This window comes from Rhamphochromis longiceps, linkage group LG2, assembly GCF_057381845.1.
Source record: "Rhamphochromis longiceps isolate RC_006_pf linkage group LG2, R_longiceps_female_GT1.1, whole genome shotgun sequence".
In the NCBI taxonomy this organism is placed as follows: Eukaryota; Metazoa; Chordata; class Actinopteri; order Cichliformes; family Cichlidae; genus Rhamphochromis; species Rhamphochromis longiceps.
Window position 1 is genome coordinate 1,258,936 of NC_140558.1, and position 20,423 is coordinate 1,279,358.

Here is a 20,423-nt window from a genome sequence, read left to right on the forward strand (position 1 = left end):
ACAATGGCTGAGTGTAATTGTGCGGACGTATTTTACCTCCACAAACAGCTGAGACGTGGTTTGCGATACATGTGGCAAAAAAGTGAGGTGTTGTGTCCATACTAGGGAGACATTCAAGAGGGCTATTGGGGGTAAATACATTTTACAGGGTTTATTTATTGGGTAAAATACGTTAAATGTCACCGTTATTATTGGCCGGCCCGGAAACAGCGGGGGGTGTCCAAATTCAGAGGCTGCTTCCACCTGAGGACCCGGCCTTCGCGGTCTAAAGAAAGCCGGGTAGTACGTCAAGAGCTCCCTCGGTGGAGTGAAACTCTGCCGTCTGCTTCTTGCTATCTAAAATATAACCGGGCGCTGACGTAAACTCTCGACCGTCTCACACTTCTGTTTAATCAGTTTTCTGTTTGACGTTTATTCAGCTGTGTGAAAACCCCGGAGGAACCCTCCCGAGGGATTAATAAAGTTAAATTTAATTTAATCTAATCTAATAACTTTAATCTCAGCCAAACCGATTTACTCATGAACAAATAAAACACTGAAAAAGCCAAACTCGTAGCCTACGTAGACCACGAAGGCCAGGTCCTTAGGATGATGCAGCCTGAATTTGGACATCCCCGCCGTTTCCGGCTGGACAGTAATAACGGTGACATTTAACTTATTTTATCCAATAAATAAACACTGTAAAATTTGGTATATATATACTACAACATGAAGTGATGTCTTTCTTTTCATTCAATTCATGAAATACAGTTCATCACGTGGCCTCTATCCTCTCTTAACTTATGTTGATGGGACGAGTTAGTGTGGTTCAGCATCGCTGCCACGATTCAGCAGGTATATCCTCTCTCCACTGTGACCAGCATCTGGTCAGCCAAAGGTTTCCAGCACAGTCCCAGCAAACAGCAGCAGTGACCAGGCTAAGCATTGCCAGCCATCTCAACAGCATCCTGGGTCTGGGCCTGAGAGGCTGCTGTGTGGACCTTCTACCTGGAACATGTTCCAAGAGAATATCATGTATGATGCTGTAATAGGTGCAAGTGTTTGGTCAACACTTCCACCAGATAACCAGCTTTTATCTACTTGCTTTGTCACTGAATGATATAGTCTTCATATTAACATGGTCCTTAATGTATCATCACCAAGCCATGACACATTATTTTTGGGGTTTAATGTTTTATTTGAACTGTTTATTTTCTTCAGTGGTGGAATGACTGCACAGCACACATCTTTATTGACTTTAACAACAAGAATTTGGTGCACAGGTTTGAATTTGTTTGGATTAGAGAAAAACAAAGAGTCATACATACAGTAAGTAAATAATTGTATGTATATGTATGTATGTATGTATGTATGTATGTATGTGTATATATATATATATATATATATATATATATATATATATATATATATATATATATATTATATATATATATATATTATATATATATATATATATATATATATATATATATATATATATATTTATTTATTTATTTTTTTATAGGTGCTACTGGCATTAAATTATCACCAGACGTCGGTCCAATCCACACATGGAATGAAATCAGACCATAGATATCCATAAATTAAGCTATGCGTAATAATGAGAAATGGCACAGGGCCAAGGAACTGAATGCATGGAGAAAGGAAGGTGCAAAAACAAATGAAAAGGGCTCTGGGCTGGACCAATTACAGCCGAGGAGGCCGGATGCACCCTCCCCCTTGTTTAGCAATCACGTGACTTTTGCGTATTGCATGCCGGGAACTCGTGGCAAAACAATCCAAGTACCGCATCAAATGCAAGCATTTGCAGCACCGCAAAATGTTCATTCTCCGGTTCCAATACCTTCTTGTTTTTTCTTTGCCGCACAAAAAAGTAATGTACAAAACAAAAGGAGAACAATGCCGGTCCGTACAAAGACAGACTCGACGAAAAGACAAAGAAAAGATACGAGGAAAAAAATCAAAGGAGTGAAAGGGTCAGACCCTTACGAGCACACAGAGTGGACAAAAGACGTTAGCGTGCTGCCCAACTTTCACCACGCTCATATTTATAATCATACGGTTCTTGGAGTGAGTGCATACACTCATGAAGTTTAGTAACTTCAGGTCACTGCAACAAGCCCAGGTACAGTTTACCGACGGATGGGTGCAGGACCTTGAAATGCACCGTGTAGAAAGTAAAGACCATCGTACGAACAAACGTAAGATTTCCAGTCTCACAAATCGTCGTCATAAATACACATTCGTTAACCGTTTATTAATATAACCTTTGAGCTCAACGGTAATTAATTAGTAGTGGAAATAATTTCTGGTAGCATTACAGAAATGTAGCAGTGACAATAATATTGTATGCTGTAATCATACTGGACAATTAGTGATACAAAACAACTGTTTTATCCTGTGAATAAAAGTATATGTTTTTGTCAATGTACCATAATAACAGAAGCGAAACACAATATTGTGTCAGGACAATTTACTATTTATGCACAATAAACAAAGGAGCATAGCGCAACAATTTCTGTTCAGCGCCAGACTTGCTTGTAACCTATATCACCAATTATGTTAAGAAAAATGACGTATTAACGACTACAAAACTCTGACCTTTGTGGGAATGCTTGGAGCAGACTAACATGTGAGCCGGAGTGTTCTGAGACGTTATATTTGGTATATCCAGGCCATCCGTCGGCTCTTACTTCGGAAACATGGCTTAAAAAATTTCTCTTCAACGATGTAATCCAATAAAAAAAACGATCTCTTTACCCGTCGGCTTCCCGTGGCTGTCATGCGACCGGCTATTGCAGTTAATAATACAACAGCTTCTTGCCATTTTTCGGGTTTCTTTTTATTGTTGTGTAACTGAGTTCAATTGAAAGCCTGCGTGCGCTAGTACCTCTTGCAACAAGTTCCCAGAATCCTTTGCGGTTTTACCCCTGAGTGACGTCACATTTTCAATCTTTATCCTGGTGGGCCGGTCTCTAGTCAAAATGCCCGGGCCGATTTTTTGTCCCAGTCCAGCCTTGTGTTAATCATTCTATTATAGCTTAGCAGCACATGGTTACACGTCACTTTACAGGTTAAGTGCTGCCTAGAGTGTGTAATGGTAGTAAAGTGTAATAGATTAGCTGTCTATGAGAGAGAACTGATACTGTTATTTAATATCAGGACTACATAATTACTTGCTCTTGGATACATGTGAACACCTAATTTCATTTTTATCCCATGCATCAGAGAAATGTATGGAATCCCTCTATGGTTCTTAATTGCTATGGCTGCCCCCCATCTGTGTTTAACAAAGAAGGTGTTATTTTGTTGACTTAGATGCCTTTCGATGAGCTTTAACGCAGATATAGCACCAGATTGTGGTATTTCCAGAATTTTGTAATAGGACTGCACCAAGGGCACCTGGAAATAAATGTAATATAAAACAAAAATATGTGGAGGACACTGCCTGGAGTTGAGCCTGGTTTAGAGAAGGCTCCAGAGGGGACTAGTGGCAGCTGGAGGTTATGGTGCAGTGGCTTGTAAAGGCTTAAGGATGAGTTTATGTTAAAATAGAATATGGAAATGGGTTTGCATGACTGGTTAGTTGACTTAATCTGAGTAAGGTACTTCTACTGGGTAGATTTTATAAACAAACGAAGGTGACAGTAAGACGTTCCAGAGGTTTTGGCTGAATTCACAAGGCTGCATTCTGATAAATTTGGCCACGTGCTACTCGATGCTGCCCTGTTGTGAGGAGGAAAATGGTTTGATTTGAAAGGATGTACAACCAGTGTACAACCCAGCTCCTGAAGAATTTTGAATGGACCTCACTGGAGCACTGAGGTGTGTCGGAAACTTGCCCAGCTTAATCTTGTTTTATAGTACACCTCTATGGATATACTGAGATGCAAATAACAAAGGTTATCTTACAGCCTACAGAGCCCTCGTGAAAACAAACAAAGTTACAGACACAGAGCATATCAGAGTGCATGTTTTGGACATGAGCCAGTTAGCTAAATTTCTCCATCTTCACAAAAACGAAACAAACAAAGAAAAAACAAGCTTCTGTTTTTATAAGCCTATTTCGTCCTCAAGCTTTAATGTTTATCCAGTTCTCAGGTCTGCACTGTCTTCTTAAACCTACTCCTACTGCCATCACCATCACTACCTGAGAAGTGGAGCTAAATACATTTGACCTTGGTAGACCGGTGGGGGCCACCCAGCGGGAGGCCAGTGCTGGCATCTTCAGTCCCTGGCTTAGAGCCAGCACTGATGGTGGTGGGAGATTTGGCAGGAATGATGGTCTTTGGGTGAAGATCACTATGGTTTGTTCAAATAAGAGAGGAGGCTGCCAAGAGAGCGGGAGAGAGGGAGCAGAGACCTGGACTGTTTATCCGGGTCCCAACACAAACATCCCAAACAAAAGACACAGACTTGGTTACACACATGAATTTAACAGATGTAAAAAGAAACACACACACACAAAACATAGAATTGTTGGTCTATACTTAGTTTACAACTACAGGGTGGGCCATTTCTATGGATACAGAGTAATAACATGGGAATGGTTGGTGATACTAAAGTCCTGTTTGTGGCACATCAGTATATGTGAGGGGGCAAACTCCTCAAGATGGGTGGTGACCATGGTGGCCATTTAGAAGTCGGCCATCTTGGATACAACTTTTGTTTTTTCAATAGGAAGAGGACCATGTGACACATCAAACTTATTGGTAATGTCACAAGAAAAACAATGATGTGCTTGGTTTCAACGTAACTTTATTCTTTCATGACTTATTTACAAGTTTCTGACCACTCATAAAATGTGTGCAATGTGCTGCCCATTGTGTTGGATTGTCAATGCAACCCTCTTCTCCCATTCTTCACACACTGATAGCAACACCACAGGAGAAATGCCAGCACAGGCATCCAGTATCCGTAGTTTCAGGTGCTGCACATCTCGTATCTTCACACCATAGACAATTGCCTTCAGATGACCCCAAAGATAAAAGTCTAAGGGGTTCAGATCGGGAGACCTTGGGGGCCATTCAACTGGCCCACGACGACCAATCCACTTTCCAGGAAACTGTTCATCTAGGAATGCTCGGACCTGGCACCCATAATGTGGTGGTGCACCATCTTGCTGGAAAAACTCAGAGAACGTGCCAGCTTCAGTGCATAAAGAGGGAAACACATCATCATGTAGCAATTTCAAATATCCAGTGGCCTTGAGGTTTCCATTGATGAAGAATGGACCCACTATCGTTGTTCCCCATATACCACACCAAACCATCACTTTTGTTGTTCCAACAGTCTTGGAGGGATCCATCCAATGTGGGTTAGGGTCAGACCAATAGCGTTGGTTTTGTTTGTTAACTTCAGCATTCACATAAAAATTTGCCTCATCACTGAACAAAATCTTCTGCGTGAACTGAGGGTCCTGTTCCAGTTTTTGTTTTGCCCATTCTGCAGATTCTGTGGCTGATCTGGGTCATCCTCGTTGAGATGCTGCAGTAGCTGGAGTTTGTAAGGGTGCCATTTGTGAGTAGCTAATATCCGCCGAAGGGAGGTTCGACTAATGCCACTCTCCAGTGACATGCGGCGAGTGCTACGCTGTGGGCTCTTGCTGAATGAAGCTAGGACAGCCACTGATGTTTCTTCATTAGTGACAGTTTTCTTGCGTCCACATTTTGCCAAATCCAACACTGAACCAGTTTCACGAAACTTAGCAAGCAGTTTGCTGACTGTAGCATGGGAAATGGGTGGTCTCGTAGGGGGTCTTGCATTGAAATCTGCTGCAATGACCCGGTTACTGCGTTCACCAGATATCAACACAATTTCGATCCGCTCCTCATGTGTTAACCTCTTCAACATGTCAATGGCTGTGAACAAAGAGAAACTTGTAAATAACTCATGAAAGAATAAAGTTACGTTGAAACCAAGCACACCATTGTTGTTCTTGTGACATTACTAATAAGTCTGATGTGTCACATGGTCCTCTTCCTATTGAAGAAACAAAAGTTGTATCCAAGATGGCCGACTTCTAAATGGCCACCATGGTCACCACCCATCTTGAGGAGTTTGCCCCCTCACATATACTAATGTGCCACAAACAGGACTTTAATATCACCAACCATTCCCATGTTATTACGCTGTATCCATAGAAATGGCCCACCCTGTACTACCTTAACTCTTAGTTAATGCAGAGAGTATTGTTAAAAACATTCACAATAACAGGCATAGATTCTAAAGGACAGCGCACAATGGCCATGGGCTCAACACCATTTCTGCTGGGAAAAGATGGCCACTCAGCCTACACAAGTTCCTGTGGACAGCACATAATTTAATCGAAAACAACGGTGAGGACAGGGGCTGAGTAAAAATGCGACATTCAATCAGAAACAGAGAGTGACCATGCACAGGAAGACTGGCAGCAAGTTAAACAGTCCAAAGAAGAGAGCAGCAACAGGGCAGACTCCATAAAGATATGTCCAAAACAACCTTATGAAAAATGTCAAACACTCACTTTGAATGCTCATCTCTGTACTGACTTCCTTGTAGTCAGCCTGGAATCGACAGCACTCTCTCTCCTTTCTCCACATTGCACAATAGCTTTCTCTAAAAGTCCTGACCCCCTCCCTCACCTGTCACTTTCACTCACGACCAGGTTCACAGACAAATGAGGAGACTCAACTCAGGCACGTCTGCTGGACCATACAGGGTGAGTCTTACTTCTTATAGGCCTGTGTCCTCCAGCTTTGTGGAGTCTTTCATAAACTGTTCATTGTGAGTCTTAGTCTGCAGAGGGTCCCAGTGCTGTGGAAGACATCGTACCTCGTTCCTATACTGAAGACGTCACATCCCAGTGGTCCCTAGGATTACAAACCTGTGGCACTGACTTCCTGCGTCATGAAGACCCTGGAAAGACTCATCCTTGACCAGCTCCGACATGTTCTCAGGCCGCATTTCATTCGCGACCTGTTAGCCCTGCGACACACTGACGACCTGTCCATCAGAGTGGCTATAAATGGTACAAACGTAAGTGGTGAACTGCCAGAGGTTAAAATAGAAGGTAAGGTTACCCAAAACTGAAAAATAATGTACATTTCAGAATTATGCAAAAAGGCCTTTGTCAGGGAACACAACATGGGTTAATAATTTAAAGCTTCTCCGCAGCAATGGAGGTTGCTCAAGCCTTTAAAGCTGGTGCTACTAATTCCTACAGGTGTTCCAACTTTTCTGGATTACTTACAGCCCCCTTTGTCTGCAAATAGCAGTGTTGAACACACTGTGGTACCACACCCTCATGAGCATCTGTTGAACAGTATTGTACTGCAGAAAGTGTTGGTACAAAAATGAAGAAAAAATTCCAAGAAAAAGGAAATTAACAATAGAGGAGAGACAGACAATCATAACACAAAGAGACTGCAAAGAAAGTTAAGATGTCAGTGAGTACAGTTTCCTTCACCATCAAAGGCTCAGAAGCAAACTGAGAGGAAGAGGTCTGCAGACCCAAAGACACGACTGAATCAGAGGACAAGTTTCTGAGAGTTAACAGCTTGTGTGATCGGCGGCTCACAGGACAACAGCTTCAAGCAGCTTAGTAAGAGTAAGAAAGTCTCAAAAGTCTCGATCTTATGTGCTGCACAATAACGTTTAGCATTTACTGTGATATCCCCACAGATCATCCTGATGTTGTTTATTATGTTGCTCTTTTTTTTTCTTCTGCTTGTTTTCTCTTTTTTCTTTCTCAACAGGTGATCCAGGTGATTGATATTTGTATTTTCTGTCTGCTTATTTTGTTGGTTTTTTGCCCTTTATCACCGTCCCTCTTCCCCGCTGTTTTTCTTTCTCCCTTTTCTTTTCCCCAGTCAAGTTTGTCCCATGTTTAGCAAGTGAAAATAAAATAAACAATAAAAGGTGAATCAAATAGACCAATACGGCAAGGCTGGGATGGTCCATTTGGTAAAGTAAATCCGTTGGGCATCTTTCTTTGCCTTTAGACAATAATTCTGATGGCAAAAGAACAAAATGGGACAGGCAAAAAAAAAAAAAGAGTAAGAAAGTCTCAGTTTCAGCTGTGAAGAGAAACTTCGAGCTGCAGGTTTGACAGGATGAGCTGCAGCTAGAAAGCCAGACGTCAGAATAAGACACAGAGGCTCGTCTGGGCCATGAAACACCGACACTGGACTACTGAAGACTGGAAGAAGGTTTTATGGACGGATGGATCAACATTTGAAATCTTCATGCAGGATCTTTGTACGCCGTGGAGTAGGTGAAAGTTCCACAGTGTGTGGCATCAACGGTCAAACATGGAGGAGGAAGTGTGATGGTCTGGGGCTGTTTGCTGATCCAGGGTCAGTGACTGGTACAGAGACGCTCCCTGAACCAGAACAGCTACCACAGCATTCATGCAGCACCATGCAGGACCCTCTGGTATGCACCTAGTTGGTCAGGGCTTCATCCTACAGCAGGATAAAGACCCCACACAGTCCAAGCTGTGGAAGAACCACCTCAGGAACAAGAACAAGATGAGCTTGGAAACATGGAGGTCCGGCACAGTCTCCAGACTTAAACCCCATCGAGCTGGTTTGAACTGGACAGAAGAGTGAAAGCAAAGCAGCTACAAGGTCCACATTCATGGGAACTTCTGCTACAGATATGGGAGAAGATTTGATTTCTGTTGTAAAAAGAAGCCACGGCTGTGTTCAGCTGTTATATCACAGTGGGCGACTTTGATGAGTCAGAATATATTTGGTCTATAAACTGATTCCATAATTTCTTCACCAATTGCGAGTCCATCCAGTCTTTTAAATTGCATCTTAAAACGTATTATTTCAGTCTGGCTTTTGATTCAAACTAGTTAGTTATTTCGTAGCTAGTTATGCTGTTTACCAAATTGTTTCTTCCCCTCTTTTTAATTGTCTTTTATTCTGTCTTATGCTATTGCTCCGACCGACTGTGAAGCAATTTGGCCAACTTTGTTGTATTATTATGTGCTAAAGAAACACATTTTGATTTGATTTGCATATTTGTAATATGCTTTCATTTCAGAGTGCAATGAGAAATTAAACTGTATAATTTTCAAATAAAAAGCTGTAAGAATTGTGGTGTTCTAAAACTTTTGACCGGTAGTGTATGTTGTTGGATCTACCTTACAATATAAAGCACCTTGAGGTGACTGTTGTTGTGATTTGGCGCTGTATAAATTAAATTTAATGTCTTCGGCAAAGAAAAGTTATGATGTGGGCAATCAGGAGTTTCATCAAGCTGGTGCCTGAGGTGTGGATGCACTGACTGGAGAGGACAGAGCATCCACTAGTGATCTGGAGAGACCACAAAAACCTCGCTAAAATAGAGTCCATCGTCAGAGAGGCCCAGTGAGCGGAACCGGACCCCCCGAATCGCCTGTATGTTCACACCGCTGTCCGAGGAAAAGTCATTCACTGGGTGCACCTAAGTTCACACATGGCCCTGGAATTCGTCACTGGCTTACCCTGCTACTCCGGTAACACCACTATCCTCATCATTATAGACCGTTTTTCCAAAGCAGCTCATTTTTGTCTCTCTCCCTAAACTACCCACTGCCCGAGAAACTGCTCACTTAATTACCACGTTTTCCACTATCACACCATCCCGGAGGACATTGTGTCTGATAGAGGAAACCAGTTAACATCTCGGGTCTGGCAGGAGTCTGTATGGAGCTGAGGGCCAGGCCAGTCTTTAGTGAGGATTTCACTCTCAAACCAATGGCCAAACAGAGAGGGCCAGTCAGGACAGGAGGCTGCTCTTTATGTCTGCTAACCAGTCCCTTTGGAGTCCACAGCTTTCTTGGGTGGAGTACGCCCACAACTCCATGACTTCTGCAGCAACTGGTCTGTTTCTGTTCAAGGTTTTTCTTGGATATCTGCCACCACTCCTGCCTGCAGTTGAGGGAGACCACACAGTTCCCTCTGTCCAACACCACCATCATTGGAGCAGCGCTCCTGAGGACCAAAGAAAAAAACAAACTCCTGGCAGATCGTCACAGGGTCCATCATACCAACCAGGTCAGAAAGTACGGTTGTCTAACAAGAACATTCCTTTGGGGACCGACTCTAAGACACTCGCTCCTTGCTTCTTTGGTTCATATGAAGTCCTGGCATTGATAAAGTTTTTCTGGATTGTTAAAACACTAACTCCAGTTTTTAAAAATACTTTTAAATCTTTCTGTATTTGGCAACTATGCAGCAAAATCTGTAAGCTAGTTTAGGCAGTCAGGGTGTGAGATTATTTCCTTTCGGTTAAGAACATGAGACATGGTATATACCCCAATGTGTCAAAGAGCAGTAATTCCTTTTAAAAACCTACTGACAGCTGATTTTTTCTTTATGTAGGAAACATGCCCCCTTCCAGAAATCAGTGCAGGTTAAACATCTTCAAAATCAGACAAAAGAGGACACAGACCGGTTTATCAGTCTCTGAGATAATTATCTAAACACTTCTAAGAGAACTTCATAGGACAGCTCTGGAAGAAACTTCCCCCTGCTGTTACTTGTTCAATGAAGGGGAGCGGCAGTTTGCCAGACTAAAAACAGAGCCATTTGGAGCCACTTGCAGGGACAGCAGTAATGACGGCAGACGTTGGCAGGGGGGCAGCGAGACTCATTAGAGTCATTAGTTTCAACTCATTTCTGTGTCAAGTCTCCTTTGTCATGCAGGCTAAGAGGGGGTGTTGCATCGTGTGTATGTGTGTGGTTGTGGCTGGGGGTGGGGGGTGATTTGAGCATGGTGGGGAGGATGCAGTTCTGTAACAACCATTAGCATCAGGGCCTGATGGATGTGGCTAGCTGGGGTGCCCCTGAAGAAGAATCTGCATGGTCAGCGCCTCCGTTTTTTTCTTCATCCTTTCCTCGCTCCCTTTCTTTTCTCCCTCTCACTGGACGTTCAAAATTCATCCTCACACTCAGCGCCCCTCAAACATACAAGCATACTGGACTGCTGACAACGTTTTTCTACATATTTGTATTATGATTATTTATTTGTGTAAGAAAAGGGCTTCTTGATATGAACTCATTACAAAAGGTCAAAGCAGACTGGGAAATAATATTAGATCATCTTTTCAGACTTCTACATTCCTCCACAAACGAGAAACAGTGGTTCTGTGGCTGTTAGCTGCCAGGATTTCTGCTAATACTTGTGTTAAGATCTCAGGGAGGCTTTTAAGCTCTTTCTTTCGGTCTCTCTTGGTGCAATCACACCAGCCAGTTTCAACTGATCAAAAGCAGCAAGCACTTCAGATTCAATCAGCCAAGTGAGACTGAGACTAACTGATGTAGATCAGACCTGGAAAAACAAGTTTTATAGAGAGAAAATATGCCTGAGCACAAATCAACAGAATCTACTAAGAGAGGGTTACTTCCCTAACTAACATAGCAATTCAAACATATGATTTTACACCTGCTGGATTTTGTTGTGGTACAAAGTTACTGTAGTGTGTAGTATATCATACCAATGAGACTGAAGTAATTACAAACTGTAATGAAGAGTGGGACACAATTCCTCCACAACAATGTGACAGACTGATGAAACAATGCAAGTTATTCTTTCACACACTGCGTGTGCGTTTTGTCACAGTGTGATGGTCAGTGGTCTGGTTCTTTCTGTCAAAGACTTAACTTCTTCACCCATTCACACACAAACACTTTTTTCTGTTCTTTTTCACACATTCATACTCCATTAGAGTACATTTGTGCATAACCAGGTGCAGAGCTGAGCAACTGCTGGCTGCCTTCTTTGTTTCTGTTAAACAACCAAGAGAAGAAAAAGACAGAGAGAAAAGAGAAATCACAAACTAGTGGGAGACTGGCTTCACAGCTATGCACACATCATGGGTAACTGAGGCTACGTCCACACTAATACGTTTTCCTTTCAAAACGCATCCTTTTCTCCCGTCAAGGTCAAGGAAAACGCAGCGTTTTGAAAACGCTCTCCAAAGTGGATTGTAGCCCAGTGGCAAACAGATGGAATTTATTGTAATTATTATTAAAGGTGTTTTATTCTGTTCAGTTAAAAACACTCATGATTGGAGAGAGACTCTAAAGAAAAAATCCAAATTATTTTGTATGGAATTGCATTATTTGTGTTATTTATTTATTTTTGTTTCTCAAAGGTTATTTTTTGACCTGGATACAAATGCAGTCCAACCAATGGGATTGTTTGTCCCGCCTTGTGTTTTCATGTTTGGTTGCGCTGCTAAGGCTGCTTAGACCACACGCGTGGTAGCTGTTGAAACAGCGAAGTTGTTGGTGTCTGCTTGATTAGCCGCCAGATTTGGATAGCCGAAGCTAGTTTTATGAGTACGAAGTGCTTTGCACTGGTGAGTAACGAAACTGTTATAGCCACTGATCGGCATCCTGAAATGTTAATGTTGTTCGCTTCAAAAAACAAACGCTAATGGTGACGGTACTATGCAAGTAGCTAGCGGGTATTAGCTAAACGCACACTCCCGTTGTTAAGCGTTAGTTGAGAACTTATTAGCTGTTGTTAGGTTAAGGAAAAAACAGTATGTCTATCTGTTGTATTGAAATGTTTTATTGTGTTACTTTTATTCATCACTGTTGTTACTTGACAGTGAGCAGAGTATATTGAGTTTGCTGCTTTTAATGAGCAGTGTGAATTGCTTTAATGATTGGTGATAGCTACATTGCCATGTAATGAAAACGTTTAGAATTTGATTAGTTGTACAACATTAGAAATTGAAACACAGTTTGTTCATGCTTTATACTTTAAACAGAAGTGTTAGTTAAGTGTGAACCGTGTTCATTTGAAGTAATTCTGACCTCACTCTTAGGTCAGGTTTTTTGAGTTGGAGAAAGGAGCCGAGACTCCCCGGAGAACTTTGGATTACAGACTTTGTGGAAATCCGCAGAAGAGGAATAATTTTCCATTGCAATGGATGGCGAGCCACAGCCCATTTGGAATTGAATCTTGAAGTCTGGTTGCCTGAACTGTGGTAGGACAAAACAGTGCAAACCATACATCGATCGTGGACTGAACTCACACCAATAACTCACCAGATCACCAAACAGGCCTGATCTGGATCCTATTGACACTTTAAAAGACCCGGGTCTAACATTCTTTTCTTTTTTATTTTGGCTATCTGTGCGCGCACACACAATTTTGGTTGTTATTGTAAATGCAATACAGTGCACAAATTTCAAATACAGTTGAACCATTGCTTCATCATTTGCAGTTGTGTTTTCATTGTGGTTACCCATCCTCTGGGCTCCTGTCGTTCCTGAAATCTTCTGATTTGCCCATTGTTTATATATTTTGTTACATACTGGTTACAGGATACATTTGAAAATGCTGTTTTCGCGACACAGTGTGGACAGCGAACCCGGAGCCTTTTCAAAAACGATGACGCATTGTAGTCATGTGATGCTGTCATGTGACCAATTAAACTAAGATAGCGGAGGGCGTTATGCAGCAGTTGTTTTGTTTGACAGCCCTATTAAAGATTAATATTAATGTGTGCATGCTCCAGATAGCCTCTCTTCTTACTGATTGTTGAAACTGGGATGAGATGGGATCTGTGGTTATAAAGATCAAGGCTAAGACAAGGCTTTCTATAAGACTCATTCAGCCTGTCAGCAGTGTTAACAAGATCAGATTACACGGTCCGTTGGGAACAAACAGGCATCTACTGTGAGGATCTTTTTTCTTTGCTTGCATTCTTAGATTTCAGTATCTAACCCATGTATTGTTTTGCATTAAGAAACACACTGTGTGTTTCATTATAGGGTAACTGTGATTTCTCTGCACCAGTGATGGGAATAACGTTACTTTTTTCAGAGTTGGGGAATGGAATAGGGAATGCAAAATTATGATTAAGAAACTGACCCTTCCAGCCCGATGTTCCTTCAGTGGGCTGGTTTCAGTCATTATGCAAATGTCCTGTTAGTAAGGTTGGAAACCTGCAGTCAGCTGAGACTGAAGACGTCACCTGGATGATGACGAAACTTCTCTCCCACTGAAATCGTCCAGATGAACAGAATCAACTTTTGGAGAGAAAGCCAAAAACACATCCACTTATGCCTATAAATTTAACAAGACAGAAAGGTTTTGGTCTACCTCCAAATTCAAGATGCTGAGGCAAAGAGAAAGGAAAAGCACCTACATTTAATGCTACTACATTTAACCCCAGCTGACCCTGAGACTTACTGCTGCATCAATTAAACCAATTGCTTTTCTCAGTTCTTCTTGCACTCATATATTCCATTAACATTTAGTCAGATTGAAACCATGATGATTTAGGCTCAGAGTTCTAAAGTGTACCACATTCAAAAGAAAGGATAAAACAAAACAGCATGAAGGGCTGAATGCAGCTGAGCTTTTGTTTGGCCTCTGCATGGACTGTGGCGCTCTGTCAGTGCTTAGAAGACACTATATCACAAAGTGAAATGCACACTTACCCAAGGCATCCTGACTTATTTGCACTTTTAAGTATGTCAGAAATAGACACATATACACATCGTTTTTAACCAAAAATGAAATAGTAATATATGTGTTACTTTGATAATCATTTGAATTACAGGAGACAGTTTGACCAAGTCTGTTTTCAGAGTTTTCAATGAAGTCAGTGCGAGCATGTCCTTTGATTTCAATTTCAGCCACCTGAACCAATGACTCGCTGGTGTTTCAAGATGAGATAACAAAGCTAGCATTTGCTAGCAAAGCTAAACGCCAAAGCCAGTAGACCTGCTATGCCATCACTTTTTCTGTCTGTTGTTCATAATCTGGATAATAAAATAGATCTCATGCTTACACAGTCTCAACTGCACTAGAACTGTTGTGTTATTGTGCTGACAGAGTCTAGCTCAACAACGACACACTCAGGTGGACTTTCTTCTGCTAAGATGAGAACCAGCCGGTGGGGAAAACACGAGGAGGGGGACTCTGCATCCGTGTGAGCGAAGGCTGGTGCTGGTTTGGCTGGCTGCTGTTTATGTCCCCCTGCATGCTAATGTTGCCTTAAAGGAGCTACATGACACCATCAGCTCGGAGGCTCTGTACGCAGTGATTTAAACCATGTTCATCTGCAAGACACACTCCCCATGTTCCATCAGTACGTAACCGTTGGGATGACAGTATAGCTGAAAGTGTCCACAAACAGACAAGTGACATACCTTGGCTCCTCTGATCACACCTGAATGAAACCAGAAGTGTGCTCCCTCCTGAGGGTGTAGGATGCTGCATTCAGAGTTGGAGATGTAGCCCAACAATGCCTGATAGTGGGCATAAAGAGAGCTCTTCGAATGACCTTCGGAGCATGTGGAGGAGCATTAAATACAATGTCCTTTGGACCCATTACTACCTGATGCGACAGACATCCAACACAATCTCCAGGGTCATGCCCTCGCTGCATCCGCTCTGTCCAGTGACCCAGTACCTACCAGGACCAGAGAACTGTTTTATGTAAATCTAATACGTTCATTTTATTGATATCTTAATGACCACAAAGAAGCAAAGGTAATGTTTCTGGACATGTCAGCAACTTTGTTTATTTGTTGTGTACCCTGATAAAAGTTTTAACATAAAAAACCCTATTGCAATAAAAATGTCATAAGCACATCCTCATAGTACTGGAAAGCCTGGCCACGAATTATCTATTTAATGTTAACATTGTGTAATAACTACATCGATTTTGGTAAAGAAGAATTAATTTAGGAGAGAATTGCTCTTAACGAGCGGGATCTGTTTTTACATCCAGTTGATATTGGTAGAAACAACTACAGTCACTAACAAAGTTAAGTCAAAGCACTCTGATATTCATTCAGTGCAGAGGGAAGTAGTCGCCCATCCTTTCGCTCCGTCTCATCCTGAATGCATAAATCATCTGTTGGTGTCAAACCTTTGGCTCGATGTCATGACACGCTGGCCTCGTCTCCTCTTTTCACCGATGAAGTGTGTAATGATGAAGGTTGCTTCCTGCATGATTCATTATTTTATCCACATCGCATCACTAAGTTCTCTCAGCAGTTCATTTGTAGCAGTCTTGCAGTGTGCTGGGAACACTGGGACACTAACTCTGCTGGGTGTCACAACACTCATTTGCCCCTAATGCACCCATATGCCATGCTTAATGCATGCTTTTTGTAAAAGGAATTGTAATATGTACATGTGTGTATTTTGTATGTATTTTGTGATGTGCTCTAATAGCACATATCACCAAAATAGGTGACGCACATTCATGCAGCCATGATGACAAAGAGAGAGGGAGTCACTCTTAATGATTAGGTCAATAGAAGACATACTGTTTACATATAAGGCAATATTTCAAGTTAATGCAGAATATTCTTGGTTATTCTCCCCAAAGCAGCGGCTTTCTGGGAGTGGCTAACGTTCATTTTAAAGCAATCTTGCTTTATAACATTAACAATCAGCTTTGTGTGTTTCATTCTAGCTCCATCGTGTTCCCAGTCCAGTCCACAGATTAGGCCGCGTGTTTTTTGGATGTTACTCGAAATGATTACATCAGCTGTGCTCACAGCCATAGACTGGCTGACTAACAGTCCAGTTCAAACATTGTACTGGAAACCTCCCAATTTAGGTTTTTTAACTTGTGATTCACAAGACAGACAACAAAAGTACACAAGTGAGTGAAAATGGAAGTAATCAAGTCAAAGCAAAAACACTTCTGTGGCTGCTCGTTCATTTAATTGTGCTGCCGCCACAGTTAACGAGATGTTAACGGCCCACTGTGAGTGGGCACAGAGCTACTACCAGCGTCTGTGGACCAGTAACTGATCATTTAATGGACTGAGAGCATTCAGAACATAATCTTTTGTTGATTGCTGAATCACCTTTGTCATTGACAGCGTAGTTTTCAGTGGTAAACACAGGCTTGACTCGCTGTAACGTTTCCGAGTTGCACTGAACTTGACCGACCTTCATATAAGAAGCAGAAATGAGTTCAGAGATCTCTGGTGTTTACAGTCAGCCACGTCTCTAACAGCAGAAAACATCCTCCTACTTCTTTCTAGTCGCTTTTCTTAAAATATTTTTTATTGTAACTTTTTATTTATTTATTGTTTTAATTAAATTTTTCTGGATAACTGTCCTTTAAAAGATGCAAAACATATTTTAAAATATTCTTTTAAAAATACATTTAGGTTAAATGCTCGACTCTCTCTATATCAAATGTTCTTTTGTTGTTTACCTGTATTCTTATTGTACTGTGTTGAGTCTTAACATGTACAGTTGTGTGTGTTCCTACAATATAAAAGGAGTCTTTAGTCTAATGATCATTCATAAACTCTTTGTCCATTAACAGCAAGTAAGATGAGTTACAGCAACTTCAGCTTGAAAAATTACTCGAACCTTTGTCTGATTTCACATTTTATTTAAGTGTAGCTGTGACGTGTCACATGAAATGCAACATAACAGGTTATATTTAGAGCTGGACCCGCATATTGTTATCAGTTAATTTAGGATATTTATTTAGCACCAAATCACAACAAGCGAGTCCCAGTATATCGCGCTATGGAAGGTATTGTTAATGAATTGTTTATTGTATATATTCCATTAATGATATATTCTCTGTTAGTCACTATATAAATATTTCTCATACTTCTTAACCTGCTGATTTCGCAGTGCTGCATTTTCAGTCCTCACTTTGTGACAGACGACAAATGCATCCAGGGATTTATGGCATGCACACTGGGATCAAACCACCAACCTTCCAATTAGTAGACAACCTAGTCTACCTCCTGAGCTACAGCCACCTCTTGGAATAGTTGCTGCTACCACCAAGATCTGCACCTGCAGCAGCTCCACACCCTGGGCTTCCATGCCTGTCACAAAGGCCCTCCTATTTGTTTTGGCAGCCAATGGCGCTCTAACGGTGTGTTCACACCGAACGCGATGGACGCGAATAAAACGCCCCAAACGCCCCTAATTTGACGCGTGTACATTCGCGTCTCAACGCGTGTCCAAGAAAAATCCATCGCGCGTCAAAATATGATATTTTGACGCGCGTGAACCGGAAATGTGGGAGGAATGTGGGAGGGAGTTGTGCCAGACCTGGTTTTGCAAGATGGCAGCTATCGAGCTAGCGCTTGAAGAGAGAGTCTCCCTTCTCTATGTACTGTGGAGAGCAGAGCAGCAGCGTAAAAGACGTCCTCGCCGTACCTGGGTCCATCAGGTCCTCCAGAGGCATGAGCAGTTTGGTGAGTTTCACCACTTGCTCCAGGAGCTGCGCCTGGATGACGGCCGATTCCAGCGCTATCACCGTCGGCCAGTTTGAGGACCTGCTTTCCCTCGTCGGTCCCAGCATTGCCCGCCTAGACACCAACTACAGACGCTCAATCCCACCTGCAGAGCGCCTGTCCGTCTGCCTGAGGTTAGTAAAACTATTTAATACGGTAGTCCTTTATTGATATCTGTGCTAATATGCTAATCCATCCAGTTATACACTGCTAACATGGATGTGCTATGCTAACAGTGAATGCTGTCGGTGTTTACTGAAAGCAAACTGTGGTACAGAGACGACTCTTTATAATATTTCTAGTGATACTCAGAAGGTCTCATCAAGTCCCGATTTAATTCGATTTATGCTGTTATCAGTGTTTGAATGATAGCATGGCTGTGGTGTCACATCAATGTATGCGCTCGGTGTTTGCTGATATCAAACTGTAGCATTAGGACCACTGAGTTAACCTTTGTAGTGATACTCACTCCTTTTTATTTAGACCTGGTTTAATTCTGGGATAGTTGAATATTTGTATATAATCCCTGCAGCTGTCAGACTCTATAGCAGGGGTCACAGCCTTTATTAAAACAGAGTTAGATAAAACTGTGAACAGTTTGGTTCATCTCTAGTTACATGGTTCTATCTTGATAAGCTGTCTTATCACAGATTAATTTTTCAAAAATATTAATGATTTAAGCAAGGAAAGGGCTACATGTCAACACACAACTCTTTATTTCTATTAATGTTTTACTTCATTCCTACCTGATTGACATGTTTAGGAATTATGAGTGATTGGCTCACTGTAGTTGTGAAAGTTGCTACCAATCAAATTATGATATGTTAAAGTTAAAACAAAACACAACTGTTTTAGATATTATCTAATATACATTTTGTAATTATCCTTATAATTACAAAAGGTTTTATGTAAGATTCATGTTTTGTGATTTAAATCTGACATCACAAAAGTATTTTGGAATTTGAATAATGTATTTTGTAACTGCAGCACACATAATACTAATTTTGAACAATTTTGTCCAGGTTCCTTGTCACCGGGGACTCCTTCAGGACCATCGCGTTCAGTTTCAGAGTCGGTGTGTCCACGGTGAGCCAGATCACCCCCCAGGCAGCGACGTCCATCTGGGACTGTCTAGTGGACGACTTCATGGCTGTGCCTTCACCTGGAGACTGGCGCTCCATCACAGAGGGATTCCAGGAGCGCTGGAACTTTCCTCTGTGCTGTGCAGCTCTGGATGGGAAGCACATCCAGACAAAGGCACCCCATATATCATATAGGAGACACACACATTGATATACACTAAATATTCATTTCATTTCTTTTTTGTGGTGCCCAAATTGATGCACCTGCTTGATTTTGTTTAAACAATTATTGCACACTTTCTGTAAATCCAGTAAACTTCTTTTCACTTCTCAAATATCACTGTGTGTGTCTCCTGTATGATATTTAACTGACATTTTTTATTGTAACAACCAACGATTTATACAGGAAAATAATGTCTATTAACAAGGTTGCCCAAACTTCTGCATCCCACTGTATCAGTATATTTTGTCATTAGTATAATATGAAATAAAGTCTACATGTGTCAAGTCGTGTGCCAACATTTGCTGTGTAGTAGAACTGAGACATTAGTCATTATAAACATTTATTTAAAATAATATTATAAGTCTCAAACAGAAAAACATTAAACATAAATATATAAAATATAAGAATTTACAGAGAGACAGGAATAAAAAGGACCAGCTGCTCTCCAGAGCAGGAACAAGGCTGAGGAGGAAATGCTCCATTGGAGACTGGTGTGGCCTCTTCAGGGACTCCAGGATGGCCAGCTCCACCACCGATGGACCATCCTGGGACCCGTCCCTCATCTGCCTCGGAGCCGTCCTCCTCTGTGGGCCTGTAAAACAGCACAAAACACAAAGAAATGAGAAGGCTGCTACTAGATTTTAATTTCAACATTGAAAAAAAAAAAAACAATAACAGGATATAATCAGATTGGTTGTAGATATTTAGTAAAGGTGATCACAAGGGAATCCCACCGACTAAAAAGGTATCAGTGCTTGCTGTACATATCTGTGGGTGCAGCAGCAGGAGCTCAGGGACTGGGGATGCTCTGCTGCAGAATCAGTTGGTTCTATCAATACAGTATTAAATGTTAACAGGTTGGATATAATAATCGTAGAGTAGACAGTG

At 41.6% G+C, this 20,423-nt stretch overlaps 1 protein-coding gene across 1 annotated transcript; it reads left to right on the forward strand.

The window, feature by feature from the left end:
• Positions 1-17,873: 17,873 nt before the first annotated feature.
• On the forward strand, positions 17,874-19,752 carry LOC146676709 (uncharacterized). Its single transcript, XM_085414116.1, has 2 exons — positions 17,874-18,364; positions 19,253-19,752. Exons 1-2 carry the CDS (start codon positions 18,105-18,107, stop codon positions 19,521-19,523), a joined length of 531 nt encoding a protein of 176 aa, XP_085270242.1. The 5' UTR covers positions 17,874-18,104; the 3' UTR covers positions 19,524-19,752.
• The last annotated feature ends 671 nt before the right edge of the window (positions 19,753-20,423 follow it).